The sequence below is a fragment of the Daphnia pulicaria genome, chromosome 1 (genome assembly GCF_021234035.1).
Source record: "Daphnia pulicaria isolate SC F1-1A chromosome 1, SC_F0-13Bv2, whole genome shotgun sequence".
NCBI classification, from domain to species: domain Eukaryota; kingdom Metazoa; phylum Arthropoda; class Branchiopoda; order Diplostraca; family Daphniidae; genus Daphnia; species Daphnia pulicaria.
The window spans coordinates 33562134-33575164 of NC_060913.1; the positions used below are offsets into that span (position 1 = coordinate 33562134).

The window sequence follows — 13031 nt, forward strand, 5'->3', positions numbered from 1 at the left end:
TTGGTAGATTCTCAGTTTTTATGATTCTGCTGATGAAGGAATCAAATTATTCACCTGTTACAGGAATTCATGCTTTGGCAACGAGGAGCGAGAATATCTTGCCCAGGTAATAAAAAAACCTTTATTTAATAATTTATCATTTTATTTTGCATTTTATTATTTATGTCGTCTAAAACATCATACTAAAACACCTAGCTGCAACGAAAACTTGTTTTTGGAAAAAAATATTATTTCTGCGATAACGAACAACTTGTAAAAAAACCTGAGAACAAGTAGCAAAAAAATGTATTACTTACCAAGAATGTAGAAGACTTTCCAATTTCACTTCAAAATATGATTTCTTTCGTTACCTCGCACCGACGATTGAGCAACGCCGATTCTCGTCACATTAGAAAAATGTTTAAAATTAAACTTATTGAAGGAATCAACTTAAGAAGTTTTGTGTCTTTACATACTGTGCTAAAAGTAAAAGTTACCATGTACAAATCTTCAACACTTAAAGAAACAGATCGGCGGAACATTCAAGAGTGACGTCTTTGGACCGATGTCGTACACTTTTCTTGGGAGGTATAAGATATTTTGTTATCTTTAATAACGAGTTTAGTGGTAGAATCGTGACTACCGAACCAGGAAAGTGGAATGGAAGTATCTTTCAAAGATCATCATATGGAAATTTATCTCAAAAACGAATTAATCTACAATGGTGAAAGAGTCGGTCTTACTCTTTATCATCTCCACGCTAAATCCAACATCGTCATAAAATATGTAGTAAATATAGTTGATCCTCTAGACACTAGTATTATAGCACATCTACGCACTGGGTACATCAATATGAGAACACTTCGGTGGATGCACCACAAAAAGATTGTCGACGGCCTTAACCTTAACCTCACCGATGTAATTCAAGTACAGAAAACCCATCAATATATAACGAATTGCTAGTGTTAAAGTGCACTGGCTGTCATTTTCTGATGAGAGAAAAAAAACGTGTACCATTGGGGAACTAACCCATTCCGACGTCTGTGGCCCAATTCCTTACAAATCAATTGGAGGCAAGCGCCAATTTCAGCGGCTTATTTGTTGCTGTCTATGTCATTAAGAAGAAATCAGAAATATTTTCGTATTAACTACCGATTATTGGTTTTTCCCGTTAAAACCTATACTGGTGATGATATCTTGACAGTTTGGACGGCGGGGGTAAATATGATAACAACGAGTTCAGAACTCAGGATCTAACAGAAATGTCAAACTTGAAATGAGTGTCTCAAACACGCGATCTCAAAACAGAGTACCAAAAAGATAACCCCGCTCTATCACGGAAGCAGCTCGTAGGATGCTAGATTCAAGCAACTCACCACTGTGGTTCTGGAGTGAATCAGTCAAACATGTCGCCAATATTTGAATCGTGAACCATCAAAAGGGAAACTGAAAATTCCATATGAACAGTTTTTTCGCATCAAATCTGACGTAAATATTTGAAAAGAGAATAATTGTCAGTACCCACGTCCAAAATTACGAGAACACAATGTAAAGTTACTCCATGGAGAATCCAGTTGCCTCAACACTTATTGACTTACCACTCAATCCATTCAAGGGAATAGAGAGTGATCAGCTTGGTGACATAGAAAACCTTGAGCACGAGCTTGAAAATAATTCCCCGAAATCGGATTACCAAGACGGCAAGAAAACGATGAACATTTATTCGATGAACTCGAAGCTGGAAGAGGAAGAGAAATGCCCGTGGTTGAACGCCCCACTAATCGGTGACAGAAATGTTCCGACGCCCATCCGCTTCCATCCAGAAGTGGATTCAGAAAACGAAAGAGCACCACTCCTTCTCTTATGAAAATGCTGTAGCTCCCTTACGCAGATCACTTAGAAAACGCCAAAAGGTGAAAATTCTTGGCTTATGGGAATCTGACAACGAGGCCATGAGTGCTATGATACTTGAACACGATCCGTGGAAGCCTTCACACCGGTAAGCGTCCTAACAATCGAACGCCATATTAGAATGAGTTATAAGGAAGCTTTCTCCTGTCCTGATGCTTGTTTTTGAATAAAGCAAAGCGATTGTCTGCATATGCGCTGAAACAGCATCATCCGTTATCTTATTGTTCTTCATAGTTTTTCTTTCTTTCTTCATTTTTCTCCGTTTTTCTCTCAATAAGCCTTTCAAAAAATAATTTTTTCTTTGGAACTTGCGCCTTCCGTCGCTTCGAGTAAGATATTCCAAACTCATCATTTTCTTACTGTCTGAAGAGAATAGATTGTATACAAATAATTTAGTAGTTGAAGAAACATAAATGCAACTATATTAAGTGTAATTTTACATCTCAATCGGAGGTTCAATAATCAACTTCCGATAATTTTTACATTATTTGGTTTCGATTTCCCAGAAGTGTTTTCAGCTTTATTTCATATAATTCTCTGCATAGTACCGTCATCGGTAAATATTTCCACAATCTAAAATATTTTGAATTTAAAAAATATATATATTTAACTTCTGTAAACTTCAGTTAACCAGGTCATTTTTTTCGCCCTAAAAAATTTGCGTCGCTGTTTCAGTTCCCCTTGCCCTTTAACGACTCTGAACATAAAAAATTGATAGGGCAATGCAGTTTAATTACGAATCATCATGGGTCTTACCTTAGCTGTTCGATGCAGAAAGAACAGCATTCATTCCAAAGAGCCTTGCCAGAATAAACATCGTCATCTAAATCATTTACTATGCCTTCTCTGGGGGTTCTTTGTCTATGCTACATACATTTGATGGAAGCGTCAACCAATAGAAACAATGGATTTACTTAATTGGCATAAGGCGAGACATGAGAACTAAAATGTAAGTGTCGGGAAAATGTGCCATTTTATGTATGAAATAACAAACAAACGAAAGGACTGTACGTCAAAGGTGCATAAAAAACCAGTCTGGAAGCACCTTTACCATGTGGGAATTTTGGCTGTTTATTTTGTCTGTTAAATATACGTTAAGACTGTTTTGCTTGAATATTTGCAAGTTTGACGTAAAGTCCTTACGTGGGTTTGTCATATCTGACATATCAAAAATAAAATGGCGTTTCTTACCTACAATTTTATTTTATTTTATGTCTAGCCTTATGCCAAATTATTGAGGTCTAGGATTTTTATTGGTTTTCAGGAGGTCTAGGACCAAAAGGTCATATAACAAGTATTACCAATTTCAAAAACCAATTGTAAAAAGTCACTCTACTGTTTGCTGGTTTCATTGACTGTTTCAGTTTTTAATGCAGTTTCGGCATTGTTGTCGTTCAAGTATAGACGGGTATAGTAGGAAGTAGGATGCTACTTCCTACTATACCCCCCCCCCCCCAATCGCTGGACAGCTGCCGATCCGGTTCCTTTAAATGGGTAAACTAGTAAAAAAAATGTTTTTTCAAGTGAGGTGTAGGGCTTTGTTGTTCAAGTAAAGCTTTGTTGGGTGGTCTCACCTGGGACTTCTAACTCGTTATTTGTAACTACTCAATAGCTAATTTTAGAGATTTCCATCAATTTTATTATGTGAAGCTTGTATCTGCTCCTGATTAAAATTGATCTATATGTTTCGTTTTAACAATAAAATTTCTTTAGGTTTTAAAAGTTTTGGACTCCCCCAAAAAATATTCCTCGACAAGTATGTTTTTTATCACCTCGCAATTTTCAGGCGTGTAGAATGGAATAGCGGATTTAGTATCTAAACGTTGAGTCCTTGAGCATCCCATTATGTAATCGCTTCCTTCCAAATAATAACTGCAAACACAACCACGTATCCGCTATAGCCTTTAACTATTTTTTGAAGCCACAACCATTGGTAATACTGTCAACCCATTTTTTTTGCATCACTTAATTGAAAGGTAATTGTTGATGAAACATTGTGTTTTTTTTTCTTTTAACAAGTTTCCCTCTGAAATTTCCAAAGTATTTAATTATACACGCAAAACCCATTCCTTATGAATGCAACTTTTCTTGAGAGGTTACAAACTTGTAAAATGGCTCGGTTTTTCTACACGTTGCTCTAATGTTATATAATTGCTCCGAGTACAACCTGGTCTAACCTTGCGCGCTAGAACTATACGTTCTCCATCATGTCCTGGCACGAAAGTACTTCACGTAGGGTGCTATTCTTTAAGTTCCCTCATGTTGTTTTGACTCACATTCTCTCCGACTCCCAAAATTATAGAAAGTATGTAAAATATTAATATATCATGGTGTAGATCCCAATCCTTTTGGCTTCCTTAGATATAGTAGGCTATGCCTGTACTTGGACTGTAAAAATTGAGTTTGCTTGTCAAGGTTGTCACTTTCACATGTTTAAGTTGTCTGCAAACTGTTAAAAAAATTGTTTACAATTTGAATGTGTTTGATAAATATAATGGAACGAAGGGGGATTTCGACAGTGATAGCGAGCGGACGTGTGGAAAACAGTTCACCAAACATAAATGCCCGTTAACCTATTTTCTTCAAAATAGTAAGAGATCCCGCTGTTAGGAATATTCCATTCCAACAGACGACGAGATCAGGACGCCGCACAACAACACCGGCGCACCTACGCGACTATTGCCTTGGGGGCCCCCGATAGGTGGCCCCAAATTCAGTCGTTGTTACCCTACCCCCTATTGTTTATTTCCCCCCAATTTACTGTACAATATTCAGTGTGTAGAATATACGTGAGAGAAGAGGACACGGTTTACTGTGTCTAATTTATTCAACTTTGAAAACTGTAAGTAAACGGCCCGACACGCCGAACATTCCTTTTACATTTTCTACATGGTCCTTCGAACGGTTTTTAACCCAGTGCATAACCGTGTCCTCCCTCTCAAATCACTCAAATCAACTCACTCAAAACTCAAAATTGTGAAGCCGGTTGGGGCTACACAATTCTAGACCCCCCAAACGTTTATCTTTGTTTCTTTCTTTTGTTGTTGGGTGGTTAAAATCTGCCCAAATTAAAACTACTAAATTGTAAAAACAAAAAAGACGTAGAAAAGGGGGGAACCTATGCCCAAAAATTCAATTTTTTTTCTTTCTTTCGACTTTTTTTGTGCCTTTCGTTGTCGGGCTAGCCTGAGGGGGCGGCCATTGAACACGCCGTCCCAACCTCTGGCCCATAGATCGGCCTGGGCTAAACTACTGGGATTTCGTCTCCTCTTTTCATTGCACGTGTGTCCTCCCGTATCCATTCTTCGCTTGCTGATGGTATCGAGTCAGAAATAATCTTTCTCTCAACATTCACAGAGGAGCCGAAAGGTCTCCAAAACAACCAGCAAAATAGGAAAACGTTCGCAAAGGATCAAGCGGTTTTGGCTGCGCAAGGCGGGTCTGGTGCCAGCGTGGGTGGAACCGCCACCGCGTCCACCACCAAGGGAGTTGATCCCGCTTGAGCAGCTGCCAGCAGGTGCCCTAGCCCCTCAGTTGGCACCGTTCTTGAATATTGCTAGGAGGTGCCTCAGCGTGGAAGAACTAGCAGAGGCTCTCCGCCCGAGAGAATACGGCGACATACGCTACCGTAATCGACAGGAACCGGCCCCACAACCGGTTCCACCACCGGCTCAAGATTTACTGCCGGTCGTGATTGGAGAACCGGAAGCTGATCAGGAGCCGATCCAGGCACCTCCGCCCGACATTCAACAACGCCAAGTACGATATCGCGAGCAGCACGTTGGAAGGGGTCTACTTCGCCGAGTAGTCTTCCTTCCAGTGAGACAGGAGGAAGCAGCCGCTGCTGCAGCCCCAAACCAGCAGTCGGAAAGCGAGTCGGAGGAGGAAGCAGCCGCTGCTGCAGCCCCAAACCAGCAGTCGGAAAGCGAGTCGGAGGAGGAAGCAGCCGCTGCTGCAGCCCCACACCAGCAACAAGGAAGTGAGTCGGAGGAAGACGAGATCCAGCTGTGCCACGAAAGCTCGTCAACGGACGACAGCTCGTCAGAAGAGTCAACGGACGAAGACAGGCGCCATTTTGAAACAGAATTGGAGGCCAATCCGGCTCTGAGAAGAGCGTACGAGAGGAGCGAAACAGCAAGGAGAGAGCGAGGCCGTTTCAACACCCGTCCGGGCCACCTCTACACAAGAAGAAATACCAGAGGAAGGGAGCAGAGGAACCCAACCAATTAAGTAAATCTAATTGTATTCTTGAACATGGCGGCTCCAACCGCTAAATACAATTATTGAATGAATATTCTCTATCTATCTGTCCCTCTCTAAAAAAAAAAAAAAAAAAAAACCCTCTTACATAAGGATCCCGAGAAATCGGTGCATCCAAACGAAAAAAAAAAAACCCTTTTCTCTCTATCACGCTCACTGTAGTGGCACGCCGCAAGGGGCGCCACCAACAAAAAAAAATCTATTTCATCTCTCGCTCAGTGTAGTGGCACGCCGCAAGGGGCGCCACCAAAAAAAAAAAACTATTTCATCTCTCGCTCAGTGTAGTGGCACGCCGCAAGGGGCGCCACCAACAAAAAAAAAAAAAAACTCTATCTTCTCTCTCGCCCAGTGTAGTGGAAAGCCGGGAGTGGCGCCACTAACAACAAAACAAACCAGTTCGCTTAATTGAGTTGACAAGCCCGAAATTTTTTAGGAGCCTGGGTATTACCCTAGCTCCAAATTTAAACCGATTCTTCTTTTTTTCAGATATATCTAAGGGATTTCAAACAAGTGGAAACAAAACGGAACACGTCCGTTCCACGAACCCCCAAGGAAAATAGGAAAAGAAGGCGGGCAAATCAGTCAATAAGTGTACAAAAAATCAAACTAATTCTCTATTTCATCCGTTTATCCCAGTCAACAGCTCTTGAAGAGCTACACAACCAGGAAGAATGGTTCAGCAACTGAAGGCTTCAAGGTCAGGAACTAAAGGCCACATGACAAGATCAATAGGCCTGATCAACGGATACGCCAACAAAGTGATGAACCAACAAGAGGCAAACAGTCTAGAGGTCCTAGAAGGAAAATTGAAAGGTCTCTACGAGACTTACGTGATCGCATCAAGAGATATTTTGGAGAAATTAAGAGCGAGCAAGGCGACGCAGGAGGAGCTTGATGAGGAGCAGACCATCACGCTCCAAACTCAAGATGAAGTACTTGGAGCGAGAGCAATCATCAAGCAGAAGAAACAAGAATGGTTGGATGATGAAAGAGACAGACGACTGTTAACGCTCTTCCAGGCAACAAATCAAGCGTCCAATCTAGCAGGCAATCAAGCAACTAGTCAAGCACAGATGGCGCAAATCATTGCCCAAGTCATGGCGGCCATTCCGGCACCTCCTGCACCAGTAATCAACGTGACGGCAGCGCCAGCTCCAGCTCCAGCCGTACAGTCGACAAGATTGCCGCAGCGACAAATTAAGCATTTCAGAGGGGACGTACTGGAATGGACCCAATTCTGGGAATCATTTAACGCAGCTGTCCACTCTTCATCTCTATCGAACGTGCAAAAATTCGACTACCTCAAGGAGTATTTGAAAGGTGAAGCGTATCTCTTAGTTAACAATCTTGAATTAACAGATGCGAATTATCAAGTCGCCATCGACGAATTGAAAAGGATGTACGGGAAGACGGACGTCCTAATCGACGCGCACTTTGCGAAACTGGATGCCTTGCAGCCCGTAAAGGACGGGAACGACGTTCCAGCTCTGAGGAGCTTCCAGCTGAATCTCCAATCGCACATCAGCGCGTTGGAAACGTTAGGAGTCCCCACATCATCCTTTGGCGGACTCCTCGGATCAAGATTAATCAAATTAATTCCTTCCAGGCTCCAGCTAGAGTGGGCGAAATCGGCAACGAACAAAACCACAGACATCGAAATGGTCATCAACTTCATTGGAGAACAAATCGATGCAGCCGAGAGGTACAACCGGATCAAAGGAGTGGAAAAGGAGAAACCATCTCCAGCTCCTAAACAGCCAAAACCGGCAAACCCACCGCCAGCAACGGCATCACAACTGGCAGTAGGAGCCAAGGCAAGCCCAGCTCCTCAGGTTAAATCCTCCTTAAAAACTAAAAACGTTAAATTTAACCCAAGTTGGATTGTATGTGAAAGGCCCTGCATCTTCTGCAGCGAAATTCACTGGCCGACAAAATGCCCAAAGGGACTAGCGGAAAGGAAGAAGATAATTTTTGATCTAAAAAGGTGCGTCAATTGCTTTGGATCAAAGCACGAGCTGAAGGATTGCACATCCACCCGGAACTGCAACAAGTGCGGAGGAAGACATCACACCTCTCTCTGCGACAAAGGAGACGTCCGAGTCTCCAACCCAACAACAGCAGCAAGCATCGTGGCCAGCAGTCCAACTACAACAACTACAGCCTGTGCAAGCACGTTTGGACAATTGATGCTGAAAACGGCAACAGTTATCATCAGCGGCCAGAACGGTAACGAAACAAGAGCGATCTTATTTGCAGACGACGGGAGTCATCGTTCCTGGGTGTTGAAATCACTCTCATCGCAACTTAATATGAAGACAGTAGCGGTGGAAAACATCAGCACAAGAGTGTTCAAGAAAAAGGAACCCAGCAAGCCCGAAATGACGAAAAACGTTGAAATGCAAGTAAGGGGCACCTGGCAAGGCGCCCCAAAAGTTACATTAATGGCTTTAGAATCAGATCATATTGCAGATACCGGCCCGTACGTAGGAAACGAATTCGCAAGCAGCCTCTGGATCTAAAACGAAAAATTAGTCGACGACAGATTCGAGATGGCACACACCGAAGATCAGCCAATTGGAATTTTAGTTGGAATGGACCAGATGTTCCAAATCATGTCGAACGAAGCCGCCATACAGAGTCCATGCGGATTGCGCGCGTTTCAAACGAAACTCGGAAGAATGATTGCTGGACCATCACAAGAAACAAAATCGAAGACAGGAACTCAAGTGATTCAAAATTTAATTTTAACGTCAAGTTATCCGATTCCACAGATTACGTCAACATTCGCGACTAGTAGCCAAAAAAGAAAAATCCTTTCAACTCAAGCAAACAAAATTCCAATGGAAAAGGAGACTGGAACGGCCAGTCCCCAAAATCCGCCAATAGGAGCGTCATTCTCGGATGCCCCAATCGGATCCAGCGGAGAAGCAGATAGTAAATGGTTTGAGAAGGAAGAACAAGTTGCTACTAATTTCGACCTTTCCCTTTTTTGGAAAATAGAAAACTTCGCGAACCTTGAAGGCGCTGATGCAGTGGAGTCGGAGGATCGCTTCGATTTCTTTGACGAAAAAATAACGAGATGGCCAGATGGAAGATACTGTACACCGATCCCTTGGACAACTGACAAGTGGAGACTTCAGAAAAATCTCCCGTTGGCCACCGGAAGAGTGGAGAGTACAATAGCAAGATTGAGAAAAAATCCAGGAGATTTGGTGAATTACCACGCAGAAATCCAAAAGCTCATCGACAGCAAATTCGTCGAGGAGGCGAACATGGACTACGAAGAGCTTCACACCTATCTCCCACATCATCCGATCTTCAGAGGCGACAAATCAACGACGAAAATCAGACCCGTCTTCGATGGAGCAGCAAAAACGAAATTTGGACCAAGTCTGAACGACGTGTTGGAGACCGGACCAAATCTCAATCCCGATCTCCTATCAGTGCTATTACGCTTCAGAAAGTACGAGATTGCCTGGATTGCCGACATAGAAAAGGCTTTTCTAAACATCGCCCTGCAGCCGGAAGACGCTGAAGCAATCAGGTTTTTATGGCCCAGGGATCCAGCAGTGGCTGGATCGCCTCTAATTGCCTACAAGTGGAAGAGAGTGCCCTTTGGCCTTAGTTCTAGCCCCTTTCTCCTACGTGTTACAATTAACAAACATTTCAAATCACTAAAGTCTCGTTTTCCAGAAACTATTCAACAGCTGGAAGAAAGTTTGTACGTTGACGATTACCTCGGCGGAGCAAACAATTTATCGATCGCCAAGAAAAGAGTCGACGAAACGGACGAGATCTTTAGTGACGCCCAACTCAACATGAGAAGCTGGGCAACCAACAACGAAGACCTAAAACAACACCTGAAGGAGAAAGGACTATCGAATCAAGTCGTAGGCCTACTCTCCCCAGCCTTGGACGGCCAACAGAAGGTGTTAGGAATCCGGTGGGACACCGGATCCGATTCGTTCAAATTCGACCCAGCATCCATCATCCAAGCAGTAGAAGAAGTGGGATCGGAAATCACCAAAAGAAAGATACTCAGTATCTCGGCAAGGATTTTTGATCCAATTGGATTTTTATCTCCCACTGTACTTTTATTGAAGATTATTTACCAGAAGCTCTGGGAAAAGGAGATAGGTTGGGACCAAGCAGCTCCAGCCGATATCCAAAAATCTTGGAAGATAGTGATGACTGGTCTCGCCGATTTCACCGAACTACAAATTCCACGATGGATCGGACTATCCGAAAAGGTCACTTCTCACGAAATTCACGTCTTCGGAGACGCTTCTGAAGCAGCGTATGGAGCCGTAGCCTACGCCCGACTCCAAAAAGGACAAGAAGATCCACTCATCATCCTACTGGCCAGCAAGACGAGAGTTGCACCTCTACCTAAGAAAAAAGTAACTTTACCGCGTTTAGAATTGCTGAGCTCACTTTTAGCCGTACGTTTAGGTGAAGTCGTAAAAAATGCAATGCAAGTCCAGTATTGGAGAACTATCTACTGGTCAGACTCCTTGGTTGCACTAGGATGGATTAGAGGAGAGCCGAACAAATGGAAGCCATTCGTCCGAAACCAAGTGGAGACGATTCGAAAAATTTCACAGCCCGAGTGGTGGAGACACTGTCCAGGTCTCCAAAATCCGGCCGATCTTGCCTCGCGGGGAGCGCCAGCGCCAACGCTGGTAACCTCAACTCTTTGGTGGAACGGCCCGATTTGGCTCAAAGGAGAAGAAACGGAATGGCCAGATTCTCCCAACGACCAAATTCCACAAACAATCCAGTCCGAAATGGAATCGGAAGCAAGGAGTACGACGGTCAGCACAACAGCAGCCATCGCAATTCCAACAGCCTCCGTCGACTGGAATCTCGACAAAATTTCCACCTGAAATCGACTGTTAAGACGTACAGCCTGGGTCTCACGATTCCTCAGCAGGAGTCAAAAGAAGCTCAGACCTCCCGGTCCAGAACGAATGGAGTCGATAAAGGCAATTGGACCAGATGGAAAAGGAAGTGGAAAAGTTATCCGGATTACAAGATTATCCAGAGAGGAGCTGGATGAAGCGGAACTAACGATCTACAGACAGCTCCAACGAGAGCGGTATCCTAAGGCGTTTGAATCGCTACAGTTAGACAACACAATCCAGCCCAAGGAGAAAATCGCTGCACTTTTTCCAATCTGGGACGCCAGAGACCGTCTCGTTCGAATCCATGGGAGAGTATCACTTGCCCTAAGAGATAGAAACATCGATCCCCCAATTTTGCTTCCTGCATCACATATAGTAATCACTTTCTTAATTACAGACAAACACGAGTCGCTACTACATGCAGGAGCGAAAGTAACACTATCCGAGTTAAAAGAAAAATTCTGGATAGTCAAGGGACGACAGCAAGTGAAAAAGACTTTGTTTACTTGTGTGGAATGTAAAAAGTTGACATCACCACCATTCCAGGAATTAGCAGCCCCTCTTCCTTTAAACCGACTCAAACATGCACAATCTTTTCACGTTACAGGAGTCGATTTCGCTGGACCACTGCTGTACAAACCAGCACAGCGAAGGAAGAAAAGGAAAGCTCCACCAGGCGTCCAGGATCCGACGCCAGCAGACGATCCAACTGAAGAGCGAATCGAGGAGCCACCCGCTGAAGGAGACGCTCCAAACGAAGCTCTAATCGTAGGCGAAGAGGATTCAATCGAAGAAGATGTCGAAATCCAAGACATTTTAATAACAACAACTAAAGCTAAGAAAACGAACCATCTTAAAAGTTATGTTTGTCTTTTTACGTGTGCAGTCACTCGAGCGGTTCACTTGGAATTACTACCCGATATGACGGCACGTTCCTTCTTACTAGCCTTCAGAAAATTCGCAGCTAGACGAGGACCCGTCTCAGTGATGTATTCGGACAACGCGCAAACTTTCCGATGTGTTGAACGATTCCTGAGAACTATCCATGCCGATCCAACCATTCAAGATTTCCTCGCGTCCAGAAAAACCCTTTGGATATTTTCCGCCAGCCTAGCGCCATGGTGGGGAGGATTCTGGGAACGGATGGTGAGGAGCGTCAAGGATCTGCTGCGACGCTCCAACGGTCGAGCCTGCCTTGACTACATGGAACTGGAAGCGAGTCTAGCAGAAATCGAGAGCGTAATCAACGCCCGCCCACTCAGCTATATTGGGGAAGGAGCTGACGATCCACTTCCGATAACTCCAAACCAATTTCTAAACAACAGACGTTCTACTCGTGCCGATCCGGAGCCAGCCGTTAACTTGCTAGCTCCAACATCGACCAGCATCGTACTACAAGAGATGGACAAGAACAGGAGGGAATATGTCGCTGACATCTGTGCTAGATTCGTCGACGATTATCTACTCCAACTAGACAACTTCCACTCCAAAGGAAAATCCGGAAGGAAGATCCGCCTAGGAGAAGTCGTCGTTATCCACGACGAAAACTCCAAACGACTCATGTGGTCTACCGGAGTAGTGAAGGAACTGATTCCAAGCCGCGACGGACTCATCCGCTCTGTCATGCTCAAGATTCCAAATGGTAATTTAATTAATAGAGCCATTCAATGTCTTCACCCTATAGAGCTGCGAGAAGATCTCGCCGAAGACGTCGAAATTGGAAATCCGGAACCGATCCGGGAGCCGGAAGAGGATCCAAATCCAACTCTGCCAGAGCCAGAAATCGATCTCGCTGTCGGAGACGCTACGCCAGCTCCCGAAGAACCGGAAGACGTCGTCGGAGATGTCGAGCCGGATGCTACGGGCTCTGGTGGGGAGTGTGTTAGGAATATTCCATTCCAACAGACGACGAGATCAGGACGCCGCACAACAACTCCGGCGCACCTACGCGACTATTGCCTTGGGGGCCCCCGATAG

The 13031-nt window shown here is 44.0% G+C and overlaps 4 protein-coding genes across 4 annotated transcripts; all 4 read left to right on the top strand.

The window, feature by feature from the left end:
* Positions 1-1540: 1540 nt before the first annotated feature.
* Positions 1541-6329, top strand: LOC124322234 (DNA translocase FtsK 1-like). Its single transcript, XM_046784267.1, has 3 exons — positions 1541-1804; positions 4673-4732; positions 5248-6329. The coding sequence occupies exons 1-3, from the start codon at positions 1541-1543 to the stop codon at positions 6118-6120; spliced, it is 1197 nt and encodes a 398-aa protein (XP_046640223.1). The 3' UTR covers positions 6121-6329.
* A 492-nt stretch (positions 6330-6821) lies between these two features.
* On the top strand, positions 6822-8669 carry LOC124322250. Its single transcript, XM_046784268.1, has one exon. It carries the CDS (start codon positions 6822-6824, stop codon positions 8667-8669), a length of 1848 nt encoding a protein of 615 aa, XP_046640224.1.
* Positions 8670-8990: 321 nt separating this feature from the next.
* Positions 8991-11036, top strand: LOC124322266. Its single transcript, XM_046784269.1, has one exon. The coding sequence runs from the start codon at positions 8991-8993 to the stop codon at positions 11034-11036; it is 2046 nt and encodes a 681-aa protein (XP_046640225.1).
* An 84-nt stretch (positions 11037-11120) lies between these two features.
* LOC124322283 lies at positions 11121-13031 on the top strand. Its single transcript, XM_046784270.1, has one exon. The coding sequence runs from the start codon at positions 11121-11123 to the stop codon at positions 13029-13031; it is 1911 nt and encodes a 636-aa protein (XP_046640226.1).

What these genes read in the sequence shown, in the direction of transcription:
- LOC124322283 (XM_046784270.1), top strand. Translation starts at nt 11,121, where the DNA reads ATGGAGTCGATAAAGGCAATTGGACCAGATGGAAAAGGAAGTGGAAAA.
- LOC124322250 (XM_046784268.1), top strand. Translation starts at nt 6,822, where the DNA reads ATGGTTCAGCAACTGAAGGCTTCAAGGTCAGGAACTAAAGGCCACATG.
- LOC124322266 (XM_046784269.1), top strand. Translation starts at nt 8,991, where the DNA reads ATGGAAAAGGAGACTGGAACGGCCAGTCCCCAAAATCCGCCAATAGGA.
- LOC124322234 (XM_046784267.1), top strand. Translation starts at nt 1,541, where the DNA reads ATGGAGAATCCAGTTGCCTCAACACTTATTGACTTACCACTCAATCCA. An exon ending in CCATCCGCTTCCATCCAGAA is followed by an intron (nt 1,805 to 4,672) that starts GTGGATTCAGAA and finishes TTCAGTGTGTAG; the next exon opens with AATATACGTGAGAGAAGAGG. An exon ending in TTTATTCAACTTTGAAAACT is followed by an intron (nt 4,733 to 5,247) that starts GTAAGTAAACGG and finishes CAACATTCACAG; the next exon opens with AGGAGCCGAAAGGTCTCCAA.